The sequence below is a fragment of the Oncorhynchus masou genome, chromosome 32, assembly GCF_036934945.1.
Source record: "Oncorhynchus masou masou isolate Uvic2021 chromosome 32, UVic_Omas_1.1, whole genome shotgun sequence".
Taxonomy (NCBI): domain Eukaryota; kingdom Metazoa; phylum Chordata; class Actinopteri; order Salmoniformes; family Salmonidae; genus Oncorhynchus; species Oncorhynchus masou.
In genome coordinates, this window is record NC_088243.1 from 44,621,473 (window position 1) to 44,639,579 (window position 18,107).

The window sequence follows — 18,107 nt, forward strand, 5'->3', positions numbered from 1 at the left end:
TTCGCTACACTCGCATTAACATCTGCTAACCATGTGTATGTGACAAATCAAATTTGATTTGATGAGGTAGTCACCTGGAATGCATTTCAATTAACAGGTGGGCCTTGTTAAAGGTACATTTTGGGAATTTCAGTCCTCCTTAATGCGTTTGAGCCAATCAGTTGTGTTGTGACAAGGTAGGGGTGGTATACAGTAGATAGGGCTATTTGCTAAAAGACGAAGTACATATTATGGCACGAACAGCTCAAAAAAGCAACTCTGCCTAGAAGGTCAGCATCCCGGAGTCGCCTATTCACTGTTGACGTTGAGACTGGTGTTTTGCAGGTACTAATTAATGAAGCAGCCAGTTGAGGACCTGTGAGGCGTCTGTTCTGCTCAGTTGTGCACCGGGGCCTCCACTCCTCTTTCTATTCTGGGTAGGGCCAGTTTGCACTGTTCTGTGAAAGGAGTAGTAACAGCGTTGTACAAGATCTTCAGTTTTTTAGTAATTTCTCGCATGGAATAACCTTCATTTCTCAGAACAAGAATAGAATGATGAGTTTCAGAAGAAAGGTCTTTGCTTCTGGCCATTTTGAACCTGTAATCGAACCCACAAATGCTGATGCTCCAGACACTCAACTAAACAAAGAAGGCCGGTTTTATTGCTTCTTTAATTAGCACAACAGTTATCAGCTGTGCTAACATATTTGCAAAAGGGTTTTCTAATGATACATTACCCTTTTAAAATTATTAACTTGGATTAGCTAACACAACGTGCCATTGAAACACAGGAGTGATGGTTCCTGATAATAGGCCTCTGTACTCCTATGTAGATTTTCCATTAAAAAAAAAATCTGCCGTTTCCAGCTACAATAGTCATTTACAACATTAACAATGTCTACACTGTATTTCTGATCAATTTGATGTTATTTTAAATGGACATTCTTTTTTGCTATTCTTTCAAAAACAAGGATCGAATCCCCGAGCTGTCAAGGTAAAAATCAGTCGTTCTGCGCCTGAACAAGGCAGTTAGCCTACCGGGGACCAGTGGGTTATCATTGTAAATAAGAATTTGTTCTTAACTGACTAAACTGACTAAAGGTTAAAATAAATAAATGTATACCATATAAAAAATTATCCACTTTAAATTCTGTCTGAAACACAACAAAATGTGGAAAAAGTCAAGGGGTGTGAATACTGTAGATGGATAATCCACAATGTCTCAAACAAAGCAACATTATTTCTCATACATTTACAAACAAGCAAGCATTTTCATTACAATGTTTTTATTAAGAGGTTATGGCATTTGCACATAATCATTTCAATAATTTTTTCTAAATAAAGTGGATGTATTCCCATCGCTATGTAAAAACGGTTGTTTTTCTGTTACTAAGACAGTAATTGTGGTCATTTAGGTCACTATGTTTACTTGGATTCACGTCAGACATTAGAAACATTTATGAATTTCTTCCCTTTATCAAGACACCTTCATGTTGGTTGGTGAAGCCCAATCACTGAATTTGTATGAGTGTTGCATCTTTGTAAAATTACATCATACGTTTATTTTATGAAACCTTATAATAAATAAGCCAACCTTTCAGCCAGACATCTGTGAGGAACATAAACATTGTGTTTTGATGTTCTGAATGCAAATCCAATTGCAACCATTAATCCAACAGCCCTTGGCAACCCTCTGGGACAACTGTCATCTGCAACCCAGTTTTAGTCAATAAGCACATAGGATGTGTTGCTAGGCTGCAGACAGATGGCGATCTAGGGAACACAAGAGCTGCAGCACCAGCGCCACCTCCTGCAGGGGCAGCCACACCACACAGCAGTCAGAGCTCACCTCTGGAAAGAGAAACACAGAACAACCTCTCTCAGGAGAAATAATTCTAGATGTGAGATGATGAACTAATGATGAACCTCTGACGGCAGGTGATGGTGACAAACTTCAACTTGTGTCAAGTTGGCTGGACGTCCTTTGGGTGGTGGACCATTCTTGATAAACATGGGAAACTGATGAGCGTGAAAAACCCAGCACCCTTGCTGTTCTTGACTCAAACCGGTATGTCTTGCACCTACTACCATACCTGTTCACAGGCACTTAAATATGTTGTCTTGCCCAACAAGTGACATCAATAGTAGCATCAAAGTAGCCAGCGTGAAAAACCCAGCACCGTTGCTGATTATAGCTTTCACCTGGTCTGTCTGTATACGTACCCAGGCCATTGGCGTCGCTTGTCAGTCAAAGGAACATAGATCACCCCCATAAGGGCTTTCTTGATGAAGGTGCCGTCACTTTGGCGATCGTACTGTTCTAGGACCTGGCTTCCCCCATCAGGACCAACAGGCAAAACCAGCCTTCCACCAGGCTTCAACTGATCCAATAGCTGTGTAATGAAGGCATAAATGATGAGAAAAATGCACATTTACTTTCCCTCCCTTGTGAAAAGACAATGTTGTAAAATTTGTGTTAATGACATTATAATGCTCTGATATAATTCCCATAATGATTTAAAATGCTCTGAAATACTAATACCATTTATATAGTAATGCTTTGACTTCATAATGCCCTTAACGGTGTAGTAATGCTCTGACATAATGCCCTTAATGGTGTAATAATGCTCTGACATAATGGCCTTCATGATGTAATGATGCTCCGATGTACAGTACCAGTCAAAAGTTTGGACACACCTATTCATTACAGGGTTTTTCTTTATTTTTACCATTGTCTACATTGTAGAATAATAGTGAAGGCATCAAAACTATGAAATGACTATTAAACTATCAAAACTATTAAACAAATCAAACAAATCTATTAAACAAATCAAAACATATTTTATACTTGAGATTCTTCAAAGTAGTCACCCTTTGCCTTGATGACAGCATTGCACACTCTTGAGAATGCCAAACTTTGACTGGTACTGTAGATGCGGTAAAGGAGTCAATGGAACACAGACATTCCACTGACCAGATTGGCGAATATTCAACAAATCTGACCTACAAAGTGGATATTCGTCAAATCTGTCATGATATATGTATTGTAAAGTATTCACAATCCTTGACTTTTTCCACATTTTGTTGTGTTACAGCTGGCATTTAAAATGTATTACATTATTATTTTTTCATCTTTGGCTTACACACAATAACCCATAATGTCAAAGTGGAATGTTTTTGTTGTTACATTTTTCACAAATTAATTGTCGAGTCAATAAGTATTCAACTTCTGTTATGGCACACTCTGCGTGCAATAAGTGTTTAACATGAGCAATGAATTTCAAACACAGATTCAACCACAAAGACCAGAGATGTTTTCCAATGTCTCGAAAAGAGGGGTACCTTCTAGATACATTTTATTTTAAAGAAGACACTGAATATACTTTTGAGCATGGTGAACAGATTAATTAGGCTTTGGATGGTGTATCAATACACCCAGCCCCTAAAAAGATACAGGCGTCCTTCCAAACTCCAAAGTTGTTGGAGAGGAAGGAAACCGCTCTGGCATTTCACCATGATGCCAATGGTGACTTTAAAACAGTTACAGAGTTTAATGGCTGTGATAGGAGAAAACTGAGGTTGGATTAACAACATTGTAGTTACCCCACAATACTAACCAAATTGACAGAGTGAAAAGAAGGAAGCCTGTACAGAATAAAACATATTCCAAAATATGCATCCTGTTTGCACCAAGGCACTAAAATAATACTGCAAAGAATGTGGCAAAGCAACTCACCTTTTGTCCTGAATACAAAGTGTTGTATTGGATTTGCCTCAAACATAACATTACTGAGTACCTCTCTCATAATGTCAAGCATAGTGGTGGCTGCATCATGTTATGGGTATGCTTGTAATCATTAAGGACTGGGGAGTTTTTCAGGATAAAAAGAAACGGAATGGAGCAAAGCACAGGCAAAATCCTAGAGGAAAACATGGTTCTGTCTGCTTTTCACCAGACACTGGGAGATTAATTCACCTTTCAGCAGGATAATAACCTAAAACACAAGGCCAAATCTATATTTGCTTACCAAGCAGACAGTAAATGTTCCTGAGTTTTGACTTAAATCTGCTTTAAAATCTATGACAAGACCTGAAAATGGTTGGTTAGCAATGATCAACAACCAATTTGACAGAGCTTGAAGAATTTTAAAAATAATGTAAATTAGATATTTCTGTATTTAATTTTCAATAAATCTGCAATGTATAAAAACAAATTTTCACTTTGTCATTATTGTGTGTAGATGGGTGACAAAAAAATGACCATTAAATCCATTTTGATCCCACTTTGTAACACAACAAAATGTGGAAAAATTCAAGGTGTGTGAATATCTTTGGCTGTTTCTTTGGCTGTTTTCTCTGCATACAATGGCTAAATGCTAACTCCTGTTTGTATAAGCTGGTTAGTATAGCTAGAATACAGAAATCAGTGGTAGTAGACAAAGTCAATCTTGTCTAATCTCTGCAACTACCCAACGGGCTCGGGAGAATCGAAGATTGAGTCATGTGCTCTCCGAAACATGACCTGCCAAACCGCGCTTCTTAACACCCGTCCGCTTAACCCGGAAGACAGCTGCACTAATGTGTCGGAGGAAACACTGTTCAACTGACGACCGAGTCAGCCTGCAGGCGCCCGGCCCGCCACAAGAACGCGATGAGCCAAGTAAAGCCCCCCGGCTAAACCCTCCCCTAACCCAGACAACGCTGGGCCAATGTGTGCCGCCTTATAGGAATTCCAGTCATGGCAGGTAATGACACAGCCTGGGATTGAACACTGCGATGTAGTGCCTTAGACCGCAGCGCCACTCGGGAGGTCCTACATACTATGATTTTTACCTCAACATAGTGTGAAATACACATAAACAATAGCCTAAATGTAAGCTAATTATACCCAGGGGCAATGAAGAGACCCCACGCGTTTCCATGGCAATTCCATTGTTTCGCTCATGTTCAATTCACCTCTTTACCGCATCTATTACTGATGATAAATTCAAGTCGTCAGTAAAATAAAAATACAGGCTTGAAAGTTATTGATCGGCCAAGTCCTTACAGCTTTAGGGAGCGTAGGCGCGGCTGCCCCTACATGAATGGCATCATATGGGGCTCCATCAGGGTAGCCTAACCGTCCATCTCCGACTGAGAAAAACATAAATATTATGAAACATTGTTATAGTGTGTGGAGAGGAGAATTTATTTGACAATTTAAAACAATACAATCACAAGTGGATAATGCATTTACAATCATCAAGGATAACACAAGAAAGTTTGAAAACGTATTTTCATTGTGGTCCTCTTATTAGGCATACATTGGTTAGACATATAACTCATAACAAAACAAAAAGACAGGACGACATTGTCATAGCCTGGGGCATTACATATAGACGTTTATTTTTGTCAGCTTTTGACATTCTTTTTAAATGAAGTTATGGTTGGTTTGGCTTGGAGTTGCTGTGGTAGGTTGTTCCACTCAACAGTCCCGGTATTTAAAACAGAGTCTCTGGCTCTGGTGTTGTATTAGTGGACATCTCTAATATAAGTACAATTATTTTGATAGGTATCTAGGGGCTGAGTAAGTAATAATTCTATGGATCAGACCAAGTTGATTTAATTTGACCCTTTACTCTACAGATAGCCAGCATAGCTGATTAAAATGCTCAACCACCAGATGAGTACGAGGGGGGAGTTTAAGTACAACTCTCACCAGCTTGTTTTGGCTGGTCTGTCACTTAGATGATCATTAGGTGTTTAGGGATGCTGGTGAACCATGATGTCCATGCATAATCAAAGTGACACTGAACTTGTGCACCATCCAGTCTTTAGGGTGTCACTATGAAGATATTTTGAAGTCCGAGCTAGGAATTTCATTCAGGGACATAGTCTCTCCAATTCACACCCAAAGTAGCTGACTGAGGTTTTTGGTGTAACCACTGAGTTGCCCACTTTGACACTAAAACTAGGGGGCCTTGCAAGCTTTACTCTGGAACCAAAATGTTTTTCCAAGATGCAGAGAAAGGTTGTTATCTGATAGCCATTTAGTGATATTGGATAACTCTGCACTAAGGTTCTCTTCTACTGAGGCTTTGTCCTTATGGGACACCAGTAGAGCAGAGTCATCCGCATACAACTAGTTACAAGAGCAGGCTGATTTCATATCGTTAATGTACAGTAGGAAGAGAAGTGTGCCTAATCCCCTTTGCAATAGAATGTTTTCCATTAACATCCATCATTTGGTCTTTACCCGTTAAATAGGATTCAACCGAGTCAATGGCCATTCTCTTAAATCCAAGGGCTTTTAACTTAGAGCATAGAGCATGATACTATGATCAATCATGTTAAACGCCTTCTGCAGATCCAGCATTACCATACCACAGAAATATCCCTGGTAAAATTCTTTCCTGATAAAGTCAGTTAAAAACAATAGGTGTGTCAGCGGAGAGGGACTTTTTAAAACCAGACTGTAGTTTGTATTAAATATTATTCTTACTAGTATTTTCCTGTATCTTTAGACATCACACTCAAAATAGATACAGGTTGCCCTTGTCTGTTTTGCTGCCCTTTTTGTGGATAGGGATCCCTCTAGCAAGTGTTGTATTCGTGGGAACTCTGTATCACCCATTTAATGTTGATTAAATGGGTGACACAGGGGGCAGTAAGTTCAGCACCATCTCTTAAAAACCTGGTAGGGATGTCGTTGAGGCCTGTAGCTTTAGTGCAGTTTAATTCAGACCGTCTCTTAACAACTTCAGCCTGAGACACTGCTATAAAGGAAAAGGCATACGCTTGTACATCCATCTTGAAGTAATAGCCTAGGACCTGATCCTAGCATACACTCCAGTACAACCAGGTAGCTTCTCAACCAACTTTGAGGAAAAGGTATTGAGATTGTCAGCTGCCACTTCTCCATTGGCCTCAATACCCAAGCTTTTGCAATTTGTTTTCTGTTATCTATATCCCAAATGTTTTAAGGACTGCCACAACATCCTAGGATTATGCCTATTCTCACAAATTCTGTTGTAAAATATGTTTTTTTGGCATCTTCAATCATCTGACTAGCTTTGTTCCTTAGGGTTCTGTGTCTAGTGAAAGCATCTTCCCTTTTGGTTCTGTTATATTCTAGAAATGCAGTATTCCTTGATTTAATGGCCTCAAGGATTTCCTGATTCATCCAAGTTTCAGTTCTTTGTTTAATTATTATGGCTTTCCATGGAGCCACTATAAACACTCCCACACCTTATCCATATATAGACATTTAAGTACCGGGTCCCAATTAACTTTATTCAAGTGATCAATAAATGCATCTTTGCTATAATGTTTCAGACACCTAACAGTTATTGTGTTGTGACAGTTTCTGAGCCTTTTTTGTGCAATAAATCATTGAAAGGTCACTAATCCCATAGGGAATGACACCACTTTAAGAAATCTTAGATTTATCAGACACCAATACAAACATATAGTGTATCATGACTAGATACAGTTTGCCAACTCAACATTTCCATCTATCATTATTTGTTTGTATGTTGTCTGAACCTACAGCTGAATACATAGCCTTTTATTCACCGGACTTACCCACAAGTCTGATACGCCCCGAAGAGAGCAGCTCGGGGTCATCAGCCTGGACATTCCTCACAGAGGTTTGGACCAGCTCATCTATGTGTTCAATCCCTACTACTTTCCCTGAGGGCCCTACCTACAGAGGGAAGGAGAAGCAAATGACTATAAGGAAATATCATAAATATGATTATTGTGAAGTACTCATACTGATCGATTCTGGAACTTACCATCCTTGCAAAGCACGCTGTGAGATAGCCACTGCCTGATCCCACATCCAATGCAGATGCCCCGTCCATTAGCTTGTCACTTAGTATCTCCAGGGCATGTGCATGCTGAATAAACACCGGATAGCATTGTGTCATTATCTTTCCTACTTAGAAAACTACAAGTTCTATACTGAGAAACTTACCATGTGTGGAGCACTGATTGTTGCCTTGAATCCTATGAAAACAAAGGAGCTCATTATGTACTGTATGTAGTGATAACATCTATTCAACTGTCAATTATGCTACTTTGTACAAGTTTGTATGCTAATCATAACTGAAGTAAGTCTCCACTGATGTAAGTCTACACACCCCTTGCACAGTCTTCACATTTTGCTGTGTTAAAATTAACTCTAAAAGGGAATACATTACATTTTTTTTCCCGATAGATCTACATAACCTACTTCACATTTTCAAAGTGAAAGAGAAATTATGAAAAATATAATTATACGAAGATGTCTTGATGTCTTCACACCCCAGAGTTAATACTTGGTGGAGGCCCCTTTAGCATCCATTACAGCTGTAAATAATTTTGAATAAGATTCCACCAACTTTGCAAAACACATAAACATAAACTGAGTGTACAAAACATTAAGAACACCTGCTCTGTACATGACAGACTGACCAGGTGAAAGCTATGATCCCTTATTGATGTCACTTGTTAAATCCACTTCAATCAGTGTAGATGAAAGGGAGTTGACAGGTTAGTTGACAGGTTAAAGGATTTTTAAGCCTTGAGACAATTATTTTGTATGTGTGCCATTCAGAGGGTGAATGGGCAAGACAAAATATTTAAGTGCCTTTGAACATAGTAGGTGCCTGGTGCACCGGTTTGTGTCAAGAACTGCAATGCTGCTGTATTTTTCACGCTCAACTGTTTCCCATGTGTATCAAGAATGGTCCACCACCCAAAGGATATCCAGCCAACTTGACACAACTGTGGGAAGCAACATGGGCCAGCATCCCTGTCGAATACTTTCGACACCTTGTAGAGTTCATAACTCAACAAATTGATGCTGTTCTGAGAGAAAAAAGGGGGGGGCAACTAAAATGAGCAAGGGGTGGTGCAACTCAATATTAGAAAGTGTTCCTAAGGTTTGGTGTACTCGGTGTATATAATGCAGATCAATGAGTAGAACAACAAAAATATTTCTGAAGTTCTATAACCTATACTTTGTATGTAAATTACACTGAAGTAATTCCTATTGTTGAAGCAACTCAGTATAAGGAAGGTGTTTGTTAATGTTTTGTACACTCAGTGTATATCCATTGTTTTTGTCAAAATTGTTCAAGCTCAGTAAATTTGGTTAGGAATCATTGATCGACAGCAATATGATAAACCTTGTCTTTGATTTTCAAGCTAAATTAAGTCAAGACTGAGACTGGAACACTCAGGAACACTCAACACCTCTTGGAAAGCCATTCTGGTGTGTCTTTGGCATTACCTATTTTTGTATTTGTCCTGCTAAAAAATAAAACAATCACAGGGTTAGGTTTTCAGAAGACTGAGGCGGGTTTTCCTTGTACTTTTTTACTTGAGATTTGCTCCTTTCCTATTTATTTTGAACATGACAAACCTTCCAGCATACCCATAACATGATGCTAATGCCACAATACTTAAAATTTGGCAAAACATAACAATAATAAATTGCAGTGTTGTGTATTCTTTTTGTTTGTTTTATTAACAAAGGCTTCTTTCTTTTTACATTGTCATACAGGCCAGTAGTATGGAGTGAACACAATGTTGTTGATCTTCTGTATTTTGAAGTATTGTGGTGGCAGCATCATGTTATTATTGGTAGTTTTGAAATATGAATGGATTAAAGCCCAGATTTTTTTTTAAGTTAGAGGAAACCCTCCCTCAGTCCTCTTAATACCTAACCCTGGAATAGCATTTGAATTTTGTGTTCCTGAATAGTCCAGTCTCAGTCCTGATTTAAATCTGCTTGAAAATCAGATTAGATTCATCCAAATTTACTGAGCTTGAGCAATGTTTACAAAAACAATGGATATAGAGTATCTTGCCCTAAGATGGTAGAATCATATTCAAAATTATTCACAGCTGTAAGTACTGTATTAACTCTTGGGTGTGAAGACAAACGCAATCAAGACACCATTTTTTAAATTAATTTGGAAAACATATTAAATGTGTAGAATTTCACTAGGCACTGTACCTATGGACTGAGGGGAGTCAGCATAGGGGTAGTCTCTGGAGTAGATCCCTCGGTCGGTGGCAAGCATGGCGTCAAACACCCGATCACTGCGGATAACCCCATGTTCTTTGGAGTAAAGGAGGTCATTTTCAAAGACAATTATTGAACACAGTGGCTTTTTAGTAGGATATGCAGTAACCAGAAATATATATATACAGTAACCAAAAAAGGTTGAGAACCACAGGTCAACATAACATGTTTCCATCTGAACATTCCACAATGTCGTGTCCTGCTGAAAACATCCCAGGATTGACATCCGTCTCTCATACCTCTCAGGCGGTCGATAAGTTCTGGGTGTGTCTTTCCAGTGGACATCCATGCCATGGTTCTTGAAAGCAGCACACCCATAGGGACTGCCACTACAGCCAGTCTGAACACTGCTTGCATCTCCTACACTGGTGGAGCTCCCTGACAATGAAAATAAAACCACACAATGTCACACAAAGACCCCATTGCAAGGTATGCTCAGACCGACACACACATACGTTTATAAAAACAATCGAAAATATCAAGTTTGTTAGCTTGCCATCGAATGTAACAAAAACGGTTGGTTTATTGCTTGCATAACTCATAAAATACTACATGTAACACTAACGTGAGTAGCAAAGCTTTTCCAAATGATGAAAACGTACCTTGATAGTAGCTACTTACCACCATCGATCCTCAACATTTGGACTGTTGCAGGACACTTCCTGGTCCCCACAAAGGACTACCATAGCTGGCCAATAACTTTGGGTTTACATAACTGAAAGCCAATGAGCACCAATAGAACCTCAGAATGACTTGACAGGCAGTGACCTCATCTAATCAAATCACTCAAAACACGCCAAAAGAGGAGTATTTGGATTTGTTTAGGATTCCTGCTAGACTAGTAGGCTCGCAAGTTTATGTCCTACTGCCTGGAAAATACGGTTTAGTTGCTTTACGTTTTATTCGCAGGTAAGACACCAAGATAACATGTTTAGCAGAGTGAACGTTTAGCTTCCATTTAGCTCTACTTTTGAAATTCCAATGACAATGTGATTTATTTAAAGCTAACGCGCCAACTTGGTAGCTACGGTTAGCAAGCTAACAAATAACGTAGAAACACTCATTCAATGCTGTAAACAACAGCTCATTTCTAACTTGGTGAAAAGTTTACCAAGACCTTGCAGTTGGTATACAGTTTAACTTAATTGCATTGCTCAAGCTAGCTAGCTATCACTGAATTGATTTTGAGCTAGCTATCCGTTCATAGTTGTTGACATGCTTTTCTCAACAGACCACAGACAGACTGCATCTGCATGAAGATGATTGAGGATTTCGAGAGTCACGAGACTCGGTCCAGCGGAGAGCTGTGGTCAGAGATCTGCTCGAGCCTGCCTGACGTACAGGAGGAAGCTCAAGGCCAAGAGGGGGATGATGCCACACTGTTCACAGATTCATTCCAACCCTCACATGTTGGCAATGGCCTGCAATCTAATGGCATGTCTACGAGTTCCTCCTCTCACAGCATCTGGGAACCTATGGAAGACTCAGATGTCTACATTGCTAGTTTAGGTAAAGTCAATCTAATATCAAACTTCTGTCATGTGTGGCCCTCCACCCTTATCTATGGCCCTTTTGATGGCATCAACCCTGGTCCTTGACTTTAACTTCAACGCCCGTGTGAGTGCTAGGCTGGAACAAAAGCCTGCACACCCAACAGCTGTCTGCTTTACTGTAGTTTTAGAGGCTTAGCCTTCTTTCCAGTTTCTATGTTGTGTTCATGTAAACAGTAGTGTAAAACTTCTCATGCATCAATGTTATGTCCAGAAATAGATGAATAATTCATTTGAAAGTATAATAATGCATATCCCACTGGGCATACACTGGTTGAATCAACATTTTCATGTCATTTCAATTAAATTACGTTGAACCAACGTGGAATAGACATTGAATAGACATTGAATTGACATCTGTGCCCAGTGGGATTTTACTATTGATCCCATTCTCTCCTTGCAACACACTTCTAAGTCTTATTTTCACACAGCTATTTGGGATGATTGTGAGAAAGCTGTAAATCAAGGTCGGAAATCAAGGTTCTATTAATCCTAATCTCATAGTTCTTAACATTTAATATTAAAGTTCATTATGAATCCTGTCTTTCAGAGAACCGTCTGAAGAGAATAAAGGGCCAGTGCACTGAGGTGACTTCCAGGGAGATGCTGCGCTCCCTATCTCAGGCCAAAAAAGAATGCTGGGATAGATTCTTGCATGACGCTCAGAGCTCAGAACTCTTTCAGGAGGGTGAACTAGATCAGAGGTGAGCTGAAGAGCATAATTTGTTGTTCTGTTTGAAGCAGGCCTATTAACCTTCTCCACTAGTTCTGGACAGCTTTGAAGGCTGAGCTTGTAAAGAGTCTTACAGGTCCATGGATTGTTCTGTTATAAACTGTTAACATTTTTTACATTTAAGTAATTTAGCAGACGCCCTTGTCCTAGTGCATTCATCTTAAGAGAGCTAGGTGAGACAACCACATTTCAGTCATAGTAAGTATATTTTTCCTCAATAAAGATGTTATCAGCAAAGTCACTGCTAGTAGGACTGAGGGGGATAGTAAGACTGATGAGACCAGAGGTGTCAGAACGGAGTGCTCGGATTGGGATGTAGGGTTTGAGCATAGCCTGAAGGTAGGGAGGTGCAGTTCTCTTTGCTGCTCCTTGGGCAAGCACCATGGTCTTGTAGTGGATCTAAGCTTTGACTGGGAGCCAGTCGAGTGTACAAAGGAGGAAGGTGACATGGGAGAACTTGCAAAGGTTGAACACCAGACGGGCTGCAACATTCTGGATAAGTGGCAGGTGTTTGATGGCACAAGCGGGGAGGCCCAGCACCGCTTCCTGTGTGAGGAAAGGCTGTACTTTACGGATGTTGTAGACCATGAACCTGCAGGAGCGAGTCACTGCTTTGATGTTTGCAGAGAACGACCGGATGTTGTCCAGGGTCACGCCAAGGTTATTTTCTCTCTGGGATGGAGACACCGTGGAGTTGTCGACCATGATGGTGAGGTCTTGGAGCAGGCAGGCCTTTCCCAGGAAGAAGAGCAGCTCCTTCTTGTCGAGGTTGAGCTTGAGGTGGTGGGCTGACATCCAAGCTGAGATATCTGCAGGGCATGCAGAGATGTGTGTTGCTACATGGGAATCAGAGGGGGGAATGAGAAAAATAGTTGAGTGTCAAATCAATTTTTTTTGTCACATACACATGGTTAGCAGATGTTAATGCGAGTGTAGCAAAATGCTTGTGCTTCTCGTTCCGACCATGCAGTAATATCTAACAAGTAATCTAATCTAACCTAACAATTTCACAACTACCTTATACACACAAGTGTAAATGAATGAATAAGAATATGTACATAAAAATATATGAATGAGCGATGACCAAACGGCATAGGCAAGATGCAGTAGATGGTATAGTGTACAGTATATACATATGAGATGAGTAATGTAGGGTATGTAAACATTATATAAAGTGGCATTGTTTAAAGTAGTGATACATGATACATTTATTACATACATTTTTCATTATTAAAGTGGCTAGTGTGTCATCCACATAGCAGTGATAGTAGAGACCATGAGAGGATATGATGAAGCTGAGTGACATAGTGTATAGAGAAAAGAGGAGAGGGCCTAGAACCGAGCCCTAGGCGAACACCAGTAGTGAGAACACGTGGTGCAGACACAGATCCTCTCCACACCACTTGGTAGGAGCGACCTGCCAGGTAGGATGCAATCCAGGAGTTGCAGAGCCTGAGAGGAGGATCTGATGGTTCAGTGTCTAAGGCAGCAGATCTAGGAGGATAACGACAGAGTCAGCTTTGGCAGAGCGGAGAGCCTCCGTGACACAGAGAGCAGTGACATCAGAGGGGCTGATTTCTTGAAGAGGGGAGCAACTCTGGCCATCTTCATGTCAGAGGGGACACAGCCAGTGGTCAGGTAGGAGATGATAAGGGAATAGGAGAAGGGAAGAGGGGATGGAGTGGGTAGGTTGTCTGGCGACTGGACATCACTACTCGCAGGATTTCATCTGGAGAGAGAGGGAAGAAAGAGGTCAAGGCGTAGGGTAGTTATGTGTGAGTGAGACCAGGGAACTCAGTAGCCTGAGTGTATAAGGAGCGGATATCGTCAAACTTTTTTTCAAGGTGGTTGACAATCTTGTCCGCAGGGAGGGGGAGTAAGTGTAGGATTAAGAGGTGGTAAAATTATTTCCCGGGGTTGGAGGTAGAGGCTTGGAATATAATGATAGAAAGTGGCTTTAGCAGAGGATACAGAAGAGTAGGTAAGGCGGAGGGAGTGGAAGGATGATAATTTACTTCTGGAGGACCTTTTTCTCCATTGCCGCTCAGCTGCCCGCAGCCCTGTTCTGTGAGCACGCAGTCACTCAGGTAATGCCCTGTTCTGTGAGCATGCAGTCACTCAGACACGGAGCAGGAGGGGAGGCGACAGTTTGGGTCAAATGAGGCGGTAAGTGAGGAGAGCAGGTTCGAAGCAGCAGAGTCAGGAGACAGGCAGGAGAAGGATTTAGTAGAAGGGAGAGATGATAGAAGAGAGAGAGTGAAGATTGCGAATGTCCATGATCATCTGGGTATAGGTTGAGTGGGTACGATTGCAGGAGAGAGTGAGAACTATTTTGTTTATTTTTATCTGAGACCTGGAGGGGGGTTGCAGTGAGATTGGTAGGTGAACAGCCTCTAGTAGAGTTCAAGCCTATTACCTGACTTGTGAGTGGGAGGTGACTGGGTGAGGTCAAGAAGCAAGGAGGGGAAAGAAGAGTTTGACTAATTTATTTCCAAGGCAGGCATTGGGAGGTTGAAGTCACCCAGTACTTTGCCTCTTTTTGTAATGAAAGGATGTGTCATAACTTCCATCTGTTCTTCACAGTGCCCTGGAGCATCTAAAGCGTTGGCTGGTACCTGAGAAAGTGGCCGTCAGTGCTGAGGAGCTGGAATATCTCCTCCTGCCGTCACTGAGCCGAGAGCATATCTCCACGGACCAATCACAGAGTGGACCAGAGGCAGCCACTCAGAACCCTGAAGAGGATGAGAGTCACACACCAGAGAAATAACTACCTGTTCACTTCAGACATTTTACCAATGACCCTTATATGTTATCATGTGTTATTACTGGACAAGAACATGATGTGATTTCTTATGCTGTTGTTATTAGGTCATGTGTGTTTGGCTTGTTAATTAATGTCTTGTCAAAATGGGAAAGAATTCAATGACATATCATTGCAAAAACTGCAACGGTCTATTGTTGGTTATGTTACTTTTATAAAATATTGTCATGTTGATTTTATGATATGGTTCTATAAAAAACTGCAGTTCATTGTTAGGGAATATCCTGAAGCCACACTAGTTGCATTTTGTTAGGCTACTACACTATGTAGCACCAGAGATGGTCTCTAATGTTGTAATGAGCTTCGGCACTGCTTTTATGATACGAGTCCTATCCAGAGTATTAATAGTTAAGATGGAATCATTATAAATGTAGCTACTATATGTCAATTTCCATATGTATGATAAATGTACTAGGTTCATTACCATGCGTATGATATACTGGACCACATATTTAAGATTCTGTAAGTACGAAGAGAGATTAATTTGTATGAAGGAATCTTTTGAAACAAAGTTAATAAACTTGAAAAAAAATGTTTCTCTACCCGTGTCTTATTCTTTCACGTTCAGAAAGTATCACAGATAATTGGACATGTATACGTTGTACTGTATAGCTACCCCTAGATGGCAGCAATGTAATCAACAAAATAATTTAGACAAATCAATCAGCATGGCCAAATATGGTGACTGAGGAATCGTCATGTGAGTGACGTTCAACATTCAATCAATTTCCTACTGTGTACTTCAGTTAATATTCAGCAGTGGAACTGTCTATGCCATGGAACTGGACCTCAGTGGTAGAGGTCCCCCCCCACCAGCCAGATTTGAATACAGCAGTGAAAAGGTAGACTACTTGAAAGGAGACAGATTGACTGATGACAACACTGGGCAGATAGCCTTCTCACAAGACTTGCTTTGAAGAGTCTATTTTGGATCGCTGTTAAAGTTGTTCAAAAGTCCAGTCTCTGTTGCAGCCGGCCGCGACCGGGAGACCCATGGGGCTGTTGCACAATTGGCCCAGTGTCGTTAGGGGAGGGTTTGGCCGGCAGGGATGTCCTTGTCCCATCGCGCACAAGTGACTCCTGTGGCGGCCCGGGCGCAGTGCATGATGACACAGTCGCCAGGTGCACAGTGTTTCCTCTGACACATTGGTGTGGCTGGCCTCTGGGTTAAGTGGGCATTGTGTCAAGAAGCAGTGCGACTTGGTTGGGTTGTGTTTCGGCGGATGCACGGCTCTCAACCTTCACCTGTCCTGAGCCTGTCTGGGAGTTTCAGACAAGACTATTGGATACCATGAAATTGGGGAGAAAACAGGTAAAAAATATATATATATATATATATATATATATATATATATATATATATAATATATATATAAATAAACATTAAAAAGTTGTTCAAATACAATAAAAGGTACATGTTCAATGTATTTTTGTAACAAATGTATATGAATGATTATTGTGTATTTCCAAAGGGAAATTAGAGAACATAGGCTGTCTAAAACATGTGGATTGCAAAATAAATTAAATTATTATTTGTCTTTGGTGTTATGTGTGCATGACATTTTATACTAGATGGTCAACATGCTGGAATACAGTTATTTCAAGCTAAAAGTACAGACTGTGTATTTGATTTAATACAATATCACTATACAGTATGATACTGAAAACATCTTATTTGCATTTAATCTGATTCAAATGTGTGACATTTAACTTCTTAAGGTATAGGGGGCAGCATTTTCACTTTTGGATAAATAGCGTGCCCAATTTCAACTTCCTGCTACTCAGGCCAAGAATATAAGATATGCATATTATTAGTATTATTATTAGTATTAACACTCTGAAGTTTCCAAAACTGTTTGAATCATGTCTGTGAGTATTACAGAACTTATGTAGCAGGCAAAACCCTGAGGACTAACCAGTCAGATATATTTTTTTAGGTCTCTGCCTGTTCAGTGAGTGATTTCTTAGGCACTTGTTTTCAGTTCCTACCGCTTCCACTGGATGTCACCAGTCTTTGGAATTTGGTTGAGGTTATTCCTTTGTGCAATGAAGAAGTATGGCCATCTAGGAACCGGGTAACACTGTTGAGAGTTGTGCAAGACATGAAAAGTAGCGTTGGTTTGTTGTCTTCCTGTATTGAACACAGATAGACCCGTCTTCAATTTGATTGATTATTAAGGTTTAAAAATACCAAAAGTAGTTTGAAATGTTTTGGCAAAGTTTACAGACAACTTTTGAGATATTTTGTAGTGACGTTGCGCATTTGGAAGCTGTTTTTTTCTGGAAAAAACGTGCCAAATAAATGGACATTTTGGATATATATGGATGGAATTAATCGAACAAAAGGACCAATTGTGATGTTTATGGGACATATTGGAGTGCCAACAAAAGAAGCTCGTCAAAGGTAAAGCATGTTTTATATTTTATTTCTGCGTTTTGTGCTGCGCCTGCAGAGTTGAAATATGCTACTCTGTTCAGATAATAGCTTCCTATGCTTTCGTGGAAAAGCCTTTTTAAAATCTGACATGTTGGCTGGATTCACAACGAGTGTAGCTTTAATATAGTATATTACATGTGTGATTTAATGAAAGTTAGATTTTTATATCATTTTATTTGAGTTTACCGCACTGCATTTTCCCTGGTTTTTGGCCAAGTTAAGAAGTTAATTACAATGTTGTTAATGTGTTAGGAACGTTCTCCAAAGGGTTTGATATTGGGAATGTTCTCAAAAGGTTCAGAAAACGTTAGGAAAACAAATTTTTCTGTGGGAATTTCATTATTTCAGCATAGCGTTTGGTTCTTTGCAATATTCTGGGAATGTAAAAACCACAAGAAATTCCATAAAAACCACAAGAAAACTTTAGTTACGTTCAGAGAATGTTCTACATTTTTTGTTTAAAAACAAATGTATTCTGTTCTCAGCATCAACAAAACTGAACTCAGCAAAAAAAGAATCATCCTCACTGTCAA

The 18,107-nt window shown here is 40.0% G+C and overlaps 2 protein-coding genes across 3 annotated transcripts; one reads left to right on the plus strand and one right to left on the minus strand.

Annotated features, from left to right (window-relative positions):
- Positions 1-1,246: 1,246 nt before the first annotated feature.
- Positions 1,247-10,759, minus strand: pcmtl (l-isoaspartyl protein carboxyl methyltransferase, like). 2 transcript variants are annotated; one of them, XM_064954235.1, is made up of 9 exons: positions 10,655-10,759; positions 10,273-10,411; positions 9,965-10,069; positions 7,937-7,968; positions 7,755-7,859; positions 7,543-7,663; positions 5,027-5,112; positions 2,203-2,372; positions 1,247-1,830 (listed from the first exon to the last, which is right to left on the minus strand). In XM_064954235.1, exons 2-9 carry the CDS (start codon positions 10,388-10,390, stop codon positions 1,818-1,820), a joined length of 750 nt encoding a protein of 249 aa, XP_064810307.1. In that variant the 5' UTR covers positions 10,391-10,411; positions 10,655-10,759; the 3' UTR covers positions 1,247-1,817. The 2 variants fall into 2 exon arrangements, with proteins under 2 accessions (XP_064810307.1, XP_064810306.1); XM_064954234.1 differs by having other exon boundaries at positions 10,636-10,759.
- An 81-nt stretch (positions 10,760-10,840) lies between these two features.
- LOC135526120 (coiled-coil domain-containing protein 32-like) lies at positions 10,841-15,679 on the plus strand. Its single transcript, XM_064954236.1, has 4 exons — positions 10,841-10,942; positions 11,265-11,542; positions 12,134-12,287; positions 14,900-15,679. The coding sequence occupies exons 2-4, from the start codon at positions 11,287-11,289 to the stop codon at positions 15,081-15,083; spliced, it is 594 nt and encodes a 197-aa protein (XP_064810308.1). The 5' UTR covers positions 10,841-10,942; positions 11,265-11,286; the 3' UTR covers positions 15,084-15,679.
- Positions 15,680-18,107: the final 2,428 nt, after the last annotated feature.

Excerpts from the sequence above, each read along its gene's own strand:
- pcmtl (XM_064954235.1), bottom strand. The coding sequence starts at position 10,390 with ATGCAAGCAGTGTTCAGACTGGCTGTAGTGGCAGTCCCTATGGGTGTG. Across the intron at positions 7,860-7,936 it reads CAATCAGTGCTCCACACATG|CATGCACATGCCCTGGAGAT; the intron begins GTAAGTTTCTCA and ends GTGTTTATTCAG. Across the intron at positions 5,113-7,542 it reads GGGGCGTATCAGACTTGTGG|TCGGAGATGGACGGTTAGGC; the intron begins GTAAGTCCGGTG and ends TGTTTTTCTCAG.
- LOC135526120 (XM_064954236.1), top strand. The coding sequence starts at position 11,287 with ATGAAGATGATTGAGGATTTCGAGAGTCACGAGACTCGGTCCAGCGGA. Across the intron at positions 11,543-12,133 it reads TGTCTACATTGCTAGTTTAG|AGAACCGTCTGAAGAGAATA; the intron begins GTAAAGTCAATC and ends CCTGTCTTTCAG. Across the intron at positions 12,288-14,899 it reads GAGGGTGAACTAGATCAGAG|TGCCCTGGAGCATCTAAAGC; the intron begins GTGAGCTGAAGA and ends TGTTCTTCACAG.